Raw genomic sequence first — 17,238 nt, forward strand, 5'->3', positions numbered from 1 at the left:
CCGGTAGCACGCAGGAAGAGACATTGATTTAACTGCACCACTTTGCTCTCAAATGCCCAGCAGTCCTCCCTCTAGCTATGAAATGAGCTAAGAAGATGAAAAAAGAGCGAAGAAAAATATTGGACCATTTTCAGTTTTGAAAACGCTTCAGGATGAGTCACCCTCCCTTCAGCCACCATCTTTCCTTACCCTCGAACACCGAGACCTCATCTTGAGTATCCCTGGTCTTGCACAATTCACACGGTTTGGAAGACAGCAGGGCTCGATAAATGTGTTCCAGTAAAGAGGTTAGCTGAGTGAACACTAGTGTTTCAAAGTGTGATTTGGAATGGCTGTCTCTTCCGACAGGGGAGTTTAGAGAAAACAGAAGGACAAACCAAACCCGGCCATCAAGTCAATTCCAACTCATAGTGACCCTACAGGGCTGCAATGGAACTGCCCCATTGGGTTCCTGAGGATATGAATCTTTATGGGAAAAGAAAGCCTCATTTTCCTCTCAAGGAGTAGTCCTGGATTCAAACTGCCGGCCTTGCAGTTAGTATCTCGGTGTGGAATGTTACTATACCACCGGGCTCCTAGAAAAAGAGGAAAAGGGGCATTGAATTTAACTTTCCTTGGAAAAAGGAGAAAAATCCTATAAATTAAAAATATAAACAGAACTGTTGTTTGTTTTGTTGTTCACTACAGTAATATTATTCCCAGATAACATTTATTGAACATCTAATGTGTGATAAACTATCTTCGGTTCCTACAATGGTAGGAAATACAAGAGCATCATATTTTCATGTGCTGTAACTGATGGTTTTTGCCCACACAAGCATGTATGCTCCTTATATAGAACCTAAAAAGTGGTCTGACCACTGGGAAATAGAAACCCAAAAGAAGTCGTACCTTTGCTTCTCTAATATTTATGTTTCTTTGCACATTTGGGGACAGGACGTAGGCTCCAAATAACTTATTCCCGTGGGAAAATGCCTTTACCCTGAGTGTTCCAGAAATAACAGTGGGCCCCAAATAAGGATCGCAATCACTGATCCTGCACTAGCCATCAAACACTTAACAGGGTTGTTCCTTACATCCTTCACCTTGCTGTTTGGTCAAAATTACTAGCTTTTATGTTTCAAAAGTTCAAAATATTATCTTTGTGAAGAAAAAAAATAATGTAGGCTCCTGACAGGATGGATATAGGAAGGTGAATTGCTCTAATTCATAATGTAGTCTCAAAGTCAAAAACTTCTGTCAAGTTACATTAATTGAACAAAAACAGGGTTTGATACCAGCAAATAAATAAATGTGCTGATGAAACTAGCTTCTTAACCTTTTTCCTGTGAAGAAAAGTAACAAAATAGTTGAGATTTTAAAAGCATATTATATTGTTTATATTTATTATTTGCATTCCTAATGCCTCTGAAACATGGGCCTTATTATATTATCAGTTTGAAAATTGCCCTTATTTTTTATTTTTATGTTAACACTACCCTTTTGGATTTAAGTCCTAATGACTTCAACTCCATATTTTAAACCTGATCTAAGACTGAAATAAGTTCTATTTGTATGAATAATAAGGTGTTGTTTATCAGGCATCTGCTGAAGGAACCATAAAAACACAGCCGGGACAAAATTAAACCAAATGTGGAATGAATAGTTAGTTATTCAACTTTCCAGCAATACTTTCTGAGAGTGCAGCACATTTGTAATTGTTAATATATCGAAAGAGAAAAAAGTCACCCTATATTAGCCTCAAACCGTCAGTAAAGAGTTAAGATTTAACAAACCCATTTCTCCTACAATTTTTAATATATCACTATGGGTGGACTATGTCACGCACATTTATCATACCAGATAAAGTTTTGAATTTCTGTGCACATTTTTGTTTTTTTAATTAAAGATTTTAAAATGGGGTGGTGATAACCTTACAGAGTCACAGAGCTAGTGAGTGAGGAGCTACGTTTCAATGCCAGCAGTCTGAACTGTGCTTCATTATTTTACTACACTTTGCAGCAGCCTTATAAAATGAAGTATATTCACAGATGGATTTCCAAAATGATAAAAGAAGAGTAAAAACTCAAATGTATTTCAGGACTACAGTTCTTGGATTCTGACAGTTTGCAAACAGGTTGTACCAAGTTGTGTGTTCATGTTAACAAACTTTAAAAAATAATTAATTCCATCAGACTGAAAACTTTGGAAGGGTAGGACCCATGCTGCACTTATATTTGTACTCCAGCTTTAAGATAAAATCTGGAACAGGTTAGCATGCAGTAAAGGCATATTTCAGTGCATGCATTTAATGTGTTTATTGGGGGGATAGCTTTATGAAACTATTAGCTTTAAAAAAAGATATATGGGGCACAAATAAAAGACAATCATACTCTTAAAAAAAACAAAACAACAACCCTGTTAGCTGAGGCAGTTTAAAGCAGTAGGCAAAATGTCTACTGCTTAAAATGTTCACTCGGTTCTTCTTCACTGACCCCTCCGACTCTCTCCACTTCCTTTTTTTCCAACAGAAGAGCAAGGAGACATGAAGAAGTAACTCTGGATTATTTTAGCTATGATGATAAAAATAGGAGATAAAGGGGAAAATACTGATATATAAAAGGAAACTCAAAACGAAAAAAAATAGAAGAAAAAGGAGTTTTGTTTGAATCTCAGAACTCTGATAATAAGGCAGAATTAAGCCCAAAGCATTTATCATTTAAAAATAGTTTTGCTTTGTCAAATACTCTCTATCTCTCTGGATGTATATATACATATGTATATGTAGGTATATACATAAGTATAGTTATATTATTTTAAAATGTTCAATTGTTACCTGCAATAGAATTATAATATAAAACAAGGAGAAATTGATAATTTGTAATCATGTACAAATTACTAAGAATACCCACTGAGTTCTCCTAAACAATCAGGCATTCAAAAATATTATCTTCTTTAACAAATGGTGCTAGAACAACTTGATCTCCACACACAAAAGAATGAAATTGGACTCATACCTTATACCATATATAAAAATTAACTCAAAAAAGTAAATCAAGGATATAAAAATAAGAACCAAAGCCATAGAACTCCTCTTAGAAGAGCAAAGCTTCAAAATCTTGCTTTGAACGATGATTTCTTAGGTATGATACTTTTGGTATCAAAAGCTTTTAATATCAAGCAATACATTTTTTAATTAATTGGGAAAATAAAATATAAGCTGGACTTCATCAAAATTAAAAAAAATTTTTTGGTCATTTTATGCCTCAAATTAATTCACCAAGAAAGTGAAGAGACAACCAACAGGATGAGAGAAAATATTGGGGAACCAGTTATCCAGTAACAGTGTGTTACCCAGATCATCTTTAAAACAGTCCTATAATTCAACAATAAAAATACAAATAACTCAATCATATTATAAACAAAGGACTTGAATAACTTTTCACCAAACTGATACACATGGTGAATAAGAGGCGCAATGCCATTACTCATTAAAGAAATGCACAATAAAACTACGTTGAGATACAACTTTACATTGACTATCAGAAAAATGGAAAATAACCAGCGGTGAGCAGTAGAAAAATGGAAACCCTGTTGGATGACTGGTGGGAACGCAAATCCAGCTGCTGTGAAAGAGTTTAGTAGCTCTGCAAAAAGTGCAGAACTGTCATCTGACCATGCCAGTCCACCCCCAGGCACATAACCAAACACTCAAATGGAAACGCTCATACACCTGTACATCAGTGCCCACTGCTGCATAATATGCACAAGGTGGAAACAACTCAAGGGTCCACGCACAAAAGAGACGCAAATGGATACTTCAATGGAATACTACTGAGCCATAAAGAGATATGGAGTTCTCAAACATGCTATGACATGGATGAACCTTGAAAACATGACGCTGAGTAAAATAATATACAAGGATTATTCTGCATGATCTCACATATCTGCATGTGCATGAAAATACAAAATATTTAAAAACACATATGCATAGAAATTTTATGTTTATTAGTAGTGTTATAGAATGGAAAGTTATTTGCTTAATAGGTACCCCTCCCTCAAAAAACATTGCCATCAAGTTGATTCCTACTACAGCGATCTGGTAAGAATGAGTAGAACTGCTCTATCAGGTCTCCAAAATTGTACATCTTTATAGAAGCAGACATCACATCTTTCTCCTGTGGATCGACTGGTGGATTCAAACCACTGACCTTTCAGTTAGCAGCTAAGTGCTTTAACCATTGCACTTAATGTGAACTATGTTAACTTACTTGCTTAATGGGTGAAAATCAAACCATTACCACTGAGTCAACTCTGATGAGGGCTTGCTTGGCTGTAACCATTAAAGAAGTACTGATAGATTTGCCAAGCATTTCTTCTCCAGATCCACTGGGTGATTTAGAACTGCCAACCTTTGGCTAGCAACTGAGCACAACTCATTTTCACCACCCAGAGACCCATGAATAAGTTTTGGAAATAGTAGTGAAGGCTGAACAACATGGATAAATATAATAAATGTCACTTAATTTTATAAATGGTTAAATTTATAAATGGTTAAAATTATTAATTTAAAAATGGTTAAAACGGTTCAATCTTATTACACATGCTTTGCTACACCAAAAATGACAGTTGTTGGATTTTTTTTGTTTGTTTTCAATTTTTCAATGCCACATAGGAAAAGCATTAGTTAAAACTGTCTAGGGAACACATAAACAACATCAGGTCAACAGGTACGACATGACTGACATTCCACAGACTAACAGCACAGGAGTCCAGAGTGAGAGCATGAGCGTGCTCCCTTCACCTTTGAATTCAGCACCACGACAATGATTAAAATCCACATAATGGTAAGCCATTTAATTCACTTAAAAGCCAATACCTTGGTGGAGGAAAACAACATTATTTTAGTTCTAATTTTCCTAGACTAATTTATGTATCCTAATGTGTTCATTTGAGGTCCTTGGTAGTTCAGTGGTAGTATACCCACCTTCAATGTTGGAGACCCAGTTGGATCCCTGATCCATGCACCTCAGGTGCAGACAGAGCCCATCTGTCAGGGAAGGCTTTGCCTTAAACAAGTTAGAAGAGGTCTACTTCCAAAAATCAGCCAAGGAAAGCCCTGTGGACCCCAAAGGTCCAATCCTGAGCAATCACGCAGCTGGTGCAGGGCCTGGCAGTGTTTCATTTTACTGTACATGGAGTCACCATGAGTTGGAAGCCAACTCCTCCGCAGCTTACAATAGCAACAATGTTTACCTTTATATCAAACTTGTCCTCCAGCAGAACTTATTTTTATCTTGTATAGTATTTTTTAATCTGTGTTTGTAAAATGGGCCCCACGGTCCTTGAATATCCTCATAGCACATGTTGGAAAGACTTGGCTATAAAGGACAATTAAGATGATCAGTGGTGCCTAAGTATTTATGCTCAGTAATCTCTCAAGCAAAGCTGTGTAGAAGCAAATACCTTCGTAAGATATAAAGCTAAAAAGTTTCTTTTTAAATCTTCAATTACCTTGATATGATTTTAAAGGAAAACTTGATAATACTTTGTCTAAAATGGAGCTGACACTAAGGTACAATGAGTATCTGTGAGCAGAAAGGAAACTCAAGTGTAATACTAACCTACTTTGCTAGCATGAGTCCAGTGTCTCCTTAAAGCCCCCTCTCAGGTTAAGTATGAAGAATACAGACAAAAAAAGGTGTAACGGTGGCCTCAAAGGAAGCGTTCACTGGGGATGTCCATGAGCAGACAGCCCTGCTGAGGAAAAGTAGAAGAAAGGAGGCCGGGACTTCATCCTTGGTAGTTTCCCACCCACCTTAGCAAGTGCTTTGTTTATTCTTCTATATCAGCAAAGCTTCTTCAGAGAGGCATTTTTATTTATTCTTAAATAATCCTCTAGATTAGAGTCTTTCAGAGAATCTACAATTAAACCTGTTAGGGATTCAACTGTGTCCACCACCACCACCTCTCCAGCCCCCACCCCCACCCCTTGCCCAAACACGTGTCGTAAATCTTAACTCCTATAGCTATGGTTCAGAGAGCTCAACTGCTAGCCAAAAGGTTTGCTAATCTACCCACCAGCTGCCCTGCAAGATTAAAAAATGGCAGCCCGCTTCTGTAAAGATTATAGCCTTGGCAAGCCTATGGGACAATTCTCGTCCTCTAGGGTCATTATTAGTCAGAATCAAATCGATGACCCTAGGCTTGGTCTGGGTTTACCAGATGCCAGGAACTAGAGAGAACTTCGGACCACACTAATCTAGAAAGGTCCAGAATTGGCTCAAGTTGTTTTGGTGATGGCATTCATGAAGTATGTGGGAAGAATGTCTAGGAGGACTTTTATGAAGCCATGCCCCAAAGAAGGGAAAGAGCTTCAAAGGGTCTCTACAAGAAAACTTAATTCTCCATTGTTTTTTGTGTGTGTTTTTTTCTCAAGGAAGCCTGAGCTTTCTTTTATTTGGCAAATAGCTAAATAAAAGAACTAGCTTCCTCTTTATTTAGACGCTAAGGTTAAAATTAAAGGCAAAACAAAACCTTAATTGGCTCCCTGATCAGCCATAAACACCCATAGAAAACTGAAGCAAAACCAAACAAGACAGAGCAGGGACTGCTGCCATGGTGGTCTCATAAGGGGGATGGCTCTACACGCCTGGTAATTCCCCCCTGAAACCTAAAGTGTTTGAGTAAAGTGAACAGACTAATGCAGCTCATCCTACTCCAATTCCTCTGGTCCAACAAGGTCAACCTTCAGACTTCAGCCACTCTTACTTTCAGCCACATACAATAGTATCCTGCTCCTCAAAGGAGAGCCAGAGCTCCCCGTTTCTAATCCAAACACTTGCAAGGCTCATCAATTTCCTCTTTTACTCACAAATCTTTACCTTGTTTTCATCTTCACGAATTCGCTTAACTTTCAATTTTCTCTTATTATCTTTGATCCCAAGTCCTACATGAACATTAATCTTCTCCAGAAAGATCACTAATGTGTTAAATAAATCAGGTTACATGCAAAGTGCTACTCCCTCAGTCCCCTATATCTATGGGTACTCATGTCACTGTTGCTGCCCAGAAACAACAGGATAGTGAGCAGTCTTCTCTATAAGCAAACAAATTCACTGCCAACCCATATGAATTCAAAAAGCTATTAGGACTCCAAATTAAAAAACAAGCAAGCAAAACCAAACCTACTGCCATTGAGTCAATTCTGATCCAGAGCAACCTTTAAAAGTTTTCAAGGCTGTAAATCTTTGCAGATCTTTCTCCCTTGGAATGGCTGGTGGGTTTGAAGCACCCACCTTGCAGTTAGCAGTCCAAAGCTTACCTGACAATGCCAACAGGGTTGCTTGTACCACTGCAAACTCAAAACAACAACAAACCAACTTGCTGATATTGTGTCAATATTGATGGCAAAAAATGTACTTATTACACTTCCATTCTTGGCTTCCTGTGAGATCTAAAGGAAGGGGCATATCTAGTTACCCGATTTAAACAGACAACAAACGGCCTTTCTCTGGTTGTCCCATTGCTGCAAAGCTCTAGCAGTAATTGACCTGCAACCTCATACAGTCTTCCAGATATGAGGCAACTAAGTGACAGGCCAGGCTGTACAGCCCTCATCTCAGCTCCTAAGAACCAGAGGCTCTATCCCAACTTCTTCTATGGTCATTTGGGCCAAGACCTTCTATCTCTCAATATTTTAATGATTTCATAGTGTCAAATGTTACTTTTTCCTAATAGAACTACTATACTAAATCAGTAGAGAGATGGGATCAGTGGTGCCAGATGTTACATGAACAGAATTTTAAAACAATTGTATATATTTTTTATAATTAGATAGTGTCTTTGACAAAGTTTTATTGGTTCTTTACTTCCTCTATCTTTCAATATTAGCATGAAAACAAAGGTAGCTTTTTCTGATCCATTTATTTCACTAGGTTAACATTATTCATGACAGGTTTGTGGGTATTTTGGTCCCTAAGCAAAAATCTATTTGTAAATGGTCATTCAAAAAGATGGTATCTGACTGACTTCAAAAAAAAGGTATCTGAGCAAGAACTCATTTCTTGTTTAATCTCTACATAACACTTTCCTTATAACCAGACTTTCTGGCTCTTAATCTTTGAGGCCGGGCACTCCAAGATTATCTAGATACATAAATGATAATCACTGGTCTCCATACAGGGGTTTGGGGATGGGGATTAGAGTAGAGAACTTTACAGTTAAACACAATATTAGATTGTCAATACTGTGAACACTCAATCCTATATAGTCTAGTTCCCCTCGCTGCAGTTAAAAGAAAAACACCTTGAGGACAAAACAGAATTTCTACTTCATTGCACAGAGAAACAACAACATTCCATTTCCTAATTGAACAAAAAAAACAACAACTGTGTAAACAAAAACGTGGTAAGGTCACATTTTTGATAGACACTATTTTTTTTCATGAAATGTGTACCTACAGGATCATATTTGTAAGATTTAAAAAACACAGAGAGAGAATTTTATACTGCCTTACAAGCTACACATATCCAAATTGTGCAGAATTCCCATTTTGGAAGTTAAAAACAAAAATAATTTTGTCAAGTCAGAGATGTCCTAGTTGTTTAATTATGTGCCAGGCTATAATGCTAACATTAATTCCTGGGGGCTCCGTTCATAGGAAAAAAGATAAACTGCTTAAATTATGTTCTTACTTCTTACTCACTACCCTTCTGACTCATAGCAACCCGGTAGGACAGAGTAGAACTGCCCCTTTGGTTTTCCCAGGCTTTAAATCTCTATGGGGCAGAGTCCTTCCTCTTTCTAGGGGGTCTGAACCCCTGGTTTTGTAGTCAGCAGCCCAATGTGTAGCCCACAACGCCATCAGGACTCCTTGTGTTTACTTCTGGTTTTTAGTTCTTCAAAACAAATATTTTTCTAACCTCTAGAGTTTCTTCAAGCCCTACAATAAACTAAAAAATATAGGGGTAAAATATATAACCACCAAAAACAAAACAAAACAGCCCTTTTCTGTCACTATGTTTTCCTTCATCTTGAATTTGCTTATCTAATAAACTTTCTAAAAACTCCTTTCTGGTGAATATTTCTAAAATCCTCAAGATGTAGATGCAGAGTCCTGGGCCCAAGTCAGCTCTACTAAATCAGATTTTGAGCGTGAGCCCCAGCATCTGCATTAACTCAAATTACTCTGAAATATCCCAGCCCGGAATGCAAACAAAAACAAAGATAGGCATCAAATACTTACTTCCTCTTGTCTAGTACTTCTATCAAAAGTCTAAAGGCAGGGCCATCAAATCTTTAACAGTATGAAATAGTTTCACCTCCACCTGCCTAACAGGACACAAGTCATTGCCAAGCCACTTTAGCACTAACTGGTCTAGCACACTTCATTCCTCATTTTAAAAAAGAGGTCACCAAAGATGCAAAGCAAGACCGGAAGTCCCATCTTTCAGAATAACAGTCAGCAGTATCTCCCAAGGGCAAGGCCAAAAATATCCCCTGAGCCAAATTCTTGGCATAAAGTCCCTCTTAAAAAGCCTTTCAAGAGACGTGAATTTTAAATGCGTTGCAGCAGTGTGTTGCCTTGGACAGACTGGTGTCCATGTCACATAAACTCACTATAAGCAGAGAACAGGACCAGAAAGAAAAAATTGGCTAAGACAACAGCAAGTGTTGACACAAAGCAGGGAAGTGCATAAAGTCCCACTGCAACAGATGAATGCTGAAGGCAGGAGTGACAACACAAAACTACATCTGCCTCCTTCACAAAGTTAAAAGGATACCAGTGGCCCTAGCAGTTAAAAGTATTGGCCTGCTAACTACAAGGTCTGCAGTTCGATCCACCAGCCACTCAGGAGAAAGATCCCATAAAGATGTACAGCTTTGGAAACCCTATATAGGATTGCCATAGTCAGAATCAACCCGATGGTAGTTGGTTTGGGTGTTTTCAAACTTGTAGGGCAGAAATTAAAACCCAGGACAAGAATTTAACTGAAAGACAGATAGGCTGCCCTGATTCATTTAAGCTCTTTTTTTGACTTAGCGTCCACATCTCTTATAGGAATATGAGAGTGTAACACATGGTGAAATTTTTGTTAAAAGAGAATCAATGTATAACATATGCTAATACCGACTTAATAAATCTTGAAATGCACATATACTAGATAATGAAATACTCCACACCAGAACCTATGGGAAAAGAACATGTACAAGGGACATATATCATGTTTGGTAAAGTAGAGGGGTGGAGCAAAAGAGGAAAGTCCCTGACAAGGTGGACTAACACAGTGGCTACAACAACGGGTTCAAACACAACAACAATGGTGAGGAAGGTCCAGGTCTGGGTAATGTTTCATTCTCTGTGCACAGGGTTGCTATGAGTTGGAACCCGCTTGGCAGCACCTAACAATCCTTTTACTCAAAAGGTTTATCTACAAAGATAAACCTTCCACTAGACCATGTCATGCTTGAACAGCCTAGAAAAGTCTAGAGATGCCTTCGAAGGTTATGAAATAAATACAGGTCCACCTTAAGCCTGAGAAGGAACTGACTGGATGGCAGTGAAGTAGATGTTGTGTTTCTATTTGCCTTGTTAAAAGACCATAGATAAGGCTTCAAGAAATGATTTCTATATAACTAAGAGGATGTCAGTTGTCTCCAATATAGAGTTTGAAAATCTGGAAGGCCAGTAGGAAAGGACCAGAAATCCAATTTCCTACATGGGGGGGTTTGAAGAATTATTTCTTTATTGTTCTCTCAGGGATTTTTTTCAGTGTGCTCCCAAATGTAACAACTTTGCAAATATTAACATCTAGAGAAGGATATTCAATGAGAGGGAAAAAAGCCAAAGCCTTAAGCCTGTTGAAGGCTCACCAAATCAGGACAGGCCTAAACTTGACCAAATGGTGCCTCGGCCTTGCTGTGGAGACTGCATTTACATCAAAGTTCATATTTATGTATACAGCAGAGTCTCCAAGCATCCTCCTAGAACAAAGACCATGCTATGGAAGCCTAGGCTCTGGACTCTTCAATCGCAAAGACTGAACAGCTTATAGTAAACACACTAAAGTCTCTAGCGTTCCGTTGAGTTCCAATCTTCCTTAATTCTCTCAGTAACTTTACCGATTATTCTTAAAACTTTAGTAATTCAAATAGAGCCTGAATGAGAAGGAAAAATCAGAATTAAAGTTGTTACCATTAAGCCTAATTAAACAGTACAGACAGGAAAATGGCAGTAGCATTAAGCATTCCAAATTAGGGACAGGGAGAATATAATAAGTGGTTTGCATAATCAATCTCATGAATGAAACAACAGGGAGCTGCTGTTTGGGATCTAGCTGGCAATGTCGGTCTCTTAGGTAACAACTGGCCTGCCCAAACTGGGATACGAATCACTTCTGCTTCTATCAATGCCAAAATGCAACAACCTGAAGTAATCAACCAACTGCAGGGAGACACACGTCAACGGAAAAGTGAACCCCTTAATTTTTGAGCGAAGTCTCCCTTTTGGGTAGTTTTCCTACTCGGAATCAACTCGATTCCTAAGAGGGAATCCACGCGGTACTCCCACCCTGCGAGAAACCACTGACTTCTCACCTTACCTTGTGACTCCAGTACTTGCAGTCCAAACAAAAGCCGGCGTTTAAACCATGGTGGGATTTATTCTCTCCGGAAAGGGGCTGTGGCCGTTTGCCCGGAATCGCTCCGACTCCCACTTAAGAGTCTTCCCCTCAAGTCACACAGTGCTATCACAGGGACGGAACCCTTGAAAATTAATGAGCCCTCTACTGAAAACTGATACTGTGGGCGTGGGGGAAAAGGAGGCTTGCACGCCCTGCAGAGCGCCGGGGCGGCCGGGGCGCAGGCGCCCCGTCGGCGGGACTGGGTGCGAGCAAGCCTGGCGACAAGCTTCCCTTTCCTTCCACTAAATGTGCCAGCCAAGCCCCCCCTCCCCGCCCCCGCACCTCCCCATTAGGAAAAGTCACGGCGGCCACGCGTTGCAGGGCAGGGGCACAGCTCCGGGGGCCCCGGGGAGGTGGGTTTGGCTGGGGCCGTGGTTTAACGCTTGTGGTTCCTGAGCTCAGCAGACAACCTCCCGCGCCCAGAGCACAAACGGGCTGCCAACTTTCCCTCCGCCCCCTCCCTCCTCGGCGTACAGCGGCCCAAACTTTGCGTTCGGCCGGCCCGCCCGCCCCCCGACCGCACCCGAACGGTCCTCACCCCCAGGTCAGGGCGACACCGACCTGCGAGGAGGACCCGGTTCTGCCCGCGCCCGCCGGGTGAGAGCCTCCAGCCACTTCCCAGACCCGCACCTCCTTCCCCCCCAACGCTCCCGGAGAGCCCGACCCCGCCTGCCCTCCACCCTCAAGGCCGGGAGAGCCCAGCGCGCCCACTCACCATTGGTAAAGGGCTCCATTTTGCCCCCGCCACAGGGCCTCGCATCCGTAGCGCCCGAGCTTCCGACTCCGCGAGCTGAAGGGGCCCTGTCGACTGAGCATGCCCAGCTTGGACGCCCAGGGATGCTGGGGAGGTGCCGCGAGGAGCGGAGCCGCTCCGGTCTTTCTCTGCTCCGGGTTTTCGAAGTGGCTGCAAAACGAGTAAGCGGGGGCTGGAGCGAAAAGCGAGGTTCAGCCCTGGGGGAAAGGCAGGGGGCGGGGGCGGGGTTAACGTAAGCCCCGCCCCCGTCCAAAGGGCCTGCGGCTCTGTGTTCTCGCCCGCCGCAGACGGCGTTCCGTCCTCCATCAAATGTCAGGGGGAACTGCGTCCGGCCCAGTCCAAGGCGCCAGGAACCCCGCACGGGCCCGGAAAAACATGGTCTCTGCCCTGTGGCGCCAAAGTCCCAGAAACCAGCAATAAGCAAACACGGGAGACACGTTAGACCGAATCGAATGCGCCGCGGTGCATTGTCTGGGTGCCGCAGTGCACTGGCTGATGGGACTGCAGAGTGAGGGGGTGGCTGAGTCGGGTGGCGCCCCCAGGAGTCTTGCGGATGTGACCCCGCTGAGATTTGAAGGCGAACAAGCCAGCGGGCTGAGGCCGCTCTCCAGGTGGCGAAGCTTCGATGTCCTTCGGAAAATTGGATCCGGGGACCTCGGTTCTCTGAGGCCCAAGGGCAGGCGCCACGGTCTTCTCGGCAGTCTTGGGCACCCACAGCAGAATGGCCCCAAACAGTCGTGGTGTCCTGGAGACCGGGGTGGTAGTAGCCCAACCAGGCCCGGCGCGCCCAGGTTCCCGCACGCCGCTAGCTGCGGACTCCCGGGAAGCCTCGTCTGCGAGCAGATCACAAAACGCGGTGCCGGATCGAGCGGCCTGGGGCCTCGCGCGCCGCAGGATGTGGGCCGGCCGACTGCCGGGGCAGAGACATAAATCACCACCTGCGGCGCCCGGGGGTGCGGGGCGGGCGCGGGGGCCTGCAGCGCCAGGCCCAGGAAACCGAGACCCCTTTAGTCGTTGCGCAATCGCTTCCAGTCCCTAGCCACCATTGTCCCCGACGTCAAATCGGGGCAGCCCCCGCAGCCTCTGGGAAGGCGCAGAGAAGGGTCAAGCAGGCGGACATCTGGCTCCTCGGCCGCTTCCTCACCTTTTTAGCCCTGCGCGCTTCCCCGCTCCTCTGGTAGGGGAGGCAGCCGCCTTCCCAGCTCTGCCGTAGCAGCTGCCTCCCCCCCGCTCCCCCGGTCCCTTCCCGCAGCCCCCGCCCTGCAGTGACTAGTCTCTGGCTGCTCCTCCACGCCGGCCAACTGTCACACGCTCCGAGGCTGTCAACAGGAGGGCGTCGGTGCCAACGCGCCGCAGCGAGCACAGGGCCTGGGCAAACAGGAGCGGCGACCTGGGTGTTGGACAATCTCTGGAGCTAGAATTTGGATTTCAAAGACACCCCCCCCCAAAAAAAATGGTAGCACACAGGGGTGTGGATTTGTTTTTTGGGTAGTACGCTGCATTTTACAGTGCTGCATTTTAAAATGTGCCACCTCTTCTCAAAACCTCCAAGGACACCATTGGTACAGAGAATAAAAGCTAAACTCTTTGCCAGACGTGGGAACCTCGTATTCTAACCTTGCTCACCGTGCTGCGGTCACGCGCCTTCCTCATCCCTTTCTTGGAAATTTCCAAGTTCCTTCCAGCGTCGCTCACCAGGACTTGTGCATGTTCTTCACGTGAACTGTATCTTCTGTCCAGTACAATGACCTGCTAGTTCCTTCTTGCTATTTAGGTCTCAGCCCAAATGTCACGTCTACACAGATCCCTTCCCTGATACACAGTCTGAAATAACCACAAACACAATCGGCTCCCTGGAGACTTACCCCGGCTCCCTCGTCTTCAAAGCTCTTGTCGCTGCCAAACTTTCTTATTTGCTATTTTAGTTAATTATCTCCCCTTGCACTCCCAAGAGTGCAAGCTCCAGGAGACCAATCATGACCTTTTAAAAAAGCCTATACCCCGTGTTTAGATAAGCATGCAGTAAATGATTATTGAATGAAAAAGCGAACGGCCGCAATGCCATTTAGAGTTCAAATACACTTCCCTTCCAGAGAAAGTTTCAATATTGAACGATGTGCTTTTGATTAATACAGAGAAAGTGTATCATCTGCATGGTATGATACCTCAAAACTGCCATTTTCCCACTGCATTAAAGCTAATCAGAAGAACCCTTAAACTGGTTCCGTGTAGGGTACTTCAAAGCAAAAAAAAAAAAAAGGAAGTGAACCCCTGGGGCTACTTAATTGGTCGTCCCATAGGATAGAGTATATGCAGACATGGGTTTTGTTAAAATGACCCACACGTTCTTTTGCTTAGATAAGAAGCTTTTTACATTTTAGATCATGTTCCTTTCGGGTTATATCAGAGATATTTAAAACTCCACAGCTTGTTGAATCACCTCACTGGTAGTTATAGTCTATCATGCTTTTAAGTGTGAAACACGTTGTCTTCTTTGGGCTGAAATATCTCAACTTTGTAGAGACTTGTGGTAAATATTTTTACACTAGCAAGTAAATGAATCATCATGTCTTTCAGAGATATCTTTGAAAAAGAGACAAACAGTTTCTTTAGCCTTTTCCAACTTAGTCTTTCAGACCAGTCATTCCTATCCATGTGTGTGCACACAGCCTCACCACCTACCCCCCACCTTGACCCTCTGCCACACACACAGTTAAGGGCTATTTTTTAAAGTGTGGGTTGTGTTAGGGGACAAAAAGGGGTAAGACCCTAAATCATTCAGAATCTTAGCTACCCTCAAAACAAAATAATTTTATTTTGTGTATGTTTAAAAAAATACCACTTTACATTGGACTTCATAAGGTCTTTTTGTGGTAGCATGGTTTCATAAATTTACTACTGGAATAAATTGTTTCTCTCTTAACCTCCTCCTATTCTCCCACACAAACTTCCTTTTTAGTTTAAGTATGTAACACCTTATTATTAATTACCTGTGGGGATAAACATGAATTCTTGACTGTGCCCAGCTACCATTTTCAGAATCTACCATTTACAAATGACAAATTGTAAATCTACCATTTACAAATTGCAAAACAAAAATTTGGAAGGCTAATTCTAATGTATAATAAATAGCATGAAAGGAAAGTTAGAAGACCTTGAGTGAGAAATATAATTCACTTATGAAGAACCAGCAAACATGCTAATAGATAGATGTAGGGACCTTTTTATCAAAATAAGGAACTTGGTCTGAATAGATCAGCTCATCTCAGCCTCCTATTTAGGAGATGAGAGAGTGTAGAAAATTTACTTGAAGATTTAGAGGCAGATGTGGAATTCAGGTCATTATGTTCTTGCTGGGGATCTGGCATTTGCTGTTCCTTCCTTATTCCCACTGAGAAATGAGGGCAGTGACTACGGAACATGAAAGGGATATGGGATAAAGAGAAATACAGTTAACTGCAGGCTGCTCTCCCATTCACGTCAATTTTTATTTTAGCATTATTAACTGTTCTTTCAAGTTACTCTGAAATAAACAATAAAATGTATTAATTTTATGCACATGCTTGAAGACGGTATTTGTTCAACATACTTGAGTAAATAAAAGGGCTAGCCAGGCCCAGGATGTCTTGCACCAAGTCTGCAGCCACTCCAAGCCCCAGAAAGATCAAAGGAATCAGTATTACCACCGGAACCTGTACTAAGAGTACACACTCTGAATTCATTAGTAATATGTAATTATATAAAAAGTTAACATATTTTTAGAGCACTAAGAAAGTATAATAAGTATCCAATAGACTTCTTGTAGACCTTAGATATGAGCAAAAAATATATAAAAACTCAGGTAAGAGAAAAGGCTGACTTCTCAAGAGAAGCAAAACCAGAGGGAGAGAGATTTATAAGTATTTTATTTTTATATATATAGGAAGAAATTTATATCAAGAAAATAGCTCACACAATTGTAGAAGCAAGTAGGTCTGGTTCCGTTGAAAGCCATTGGTCAGACATTAAGTTGGAGGCTCCTGATTCACACAGCTGTAGGGAGGCTGACAAACCAGGAAGCAGGAAGACCACAGGCTAATGGATGTCAAGGCAGATGAATCTAAGGTCAACAGGTCAGGCTCAGAGTTACCAAGTCCAGAGAATTCAAGGTTGGTAGGTGAGAGGACAAGCCAGATAGCAGGCTGCTTTTGGCTCCCAAGGTTGACAACAAATATGATGAACCCTTGGTTCAAGTCGAAAGAACTGGAGTCAATGTGCAAGATGCAGAATCCAGATCCAGAGAGATGCAAACAAGCTCTCCAAAGAGGAAACTTATGTAGGAAGGAAATATCATCAGGGCTTCAACCTTAGTAGAAGGGTTGCAAGCCCCCCTAATTTTCTTGCAACTAATTGGCTGTTCACAGCAGAGCTCATTACTGAGTTGATTACTCTGTGTTAGGGCACATCACAGGGGATTCTTAGACCTTAAATGTCAATTCACTGAGAATTTTGGCTCAGTCAAGTTGACACAAAACTTAACTGTCACAGATGGTTATTAAAAAGAAAACGAACGAAAACCTCACTGCCGTCGAGTCAATTCTGACCGATAGTGATCCTACAGGACCTTGTAGAACTGCCCCTGTGGATTCCTGAGACTATAATCCTTTGCGAGGTAGAAAGCTTTGTCTTTCTCTCAGGTTATGATTAGGGAGGAATAATTATGTACTAGTTCAAATGTTTTGCCCTGTAAAAAACAAAACCCAGAATCAAACTAGTTTAAACAATATGAAAATGCATTCTCTCACTTAATAACAAATCCAGAGACGAGTTCAAATGTTTTGC

General features: G+C 42.1%; 1 protein-coding gene across 2 annotated transcripts in view; it reads right to left on the reverse strand.

The window, feature by feature from the left end:
- Positions 1–12,610, reverse strand: part of LOC101651260 (leucyl and cystinyl aminopeptidase) — an 89,037-nt gene extending 76,427 nt beyond the window's left edge. The window contains exon 1 of one of the 2 annotated variants that reach the window (XM_004703474.3): positions 12,379–12,610. In XM_004703474.3, coding sequence (XP_004703531.1) covers positions 12,379–12,397 — 19 coding nt within the window. In that variant the 5' untranslated portion in view covers positions 12,398–12,610. Of the gene's footprint in view, positions 1–11,582; positions 11,665–12,378 lie in introns of those variants that run through there. The other variant, XM_045285076.1, reaches the window with a different exon arrangement.
- Between the last annotated feature and the right edge of the window lie 4,628 nt (positions 12,611–17,238).

The sequence above is a fragment of the Echinops telfairi genome, unplaced genomic scaffold (genome assembly GCF_000313985.2).
Source record: "Echinops telfairi isolate 266 unplaced genomic scaffold, ASM31398v2 ScPeMD7_7469;HRSCAF=8507_1, whole genome shotgun sequence".
In the NCBI taxonomy this organism is placed as follows: domain Eukaryota; kingdom Metazoa; phylum Chordata; class Mammalia; order Afrosoricida; family Tenrecidae; genus Echinops; species Echinops telfairi.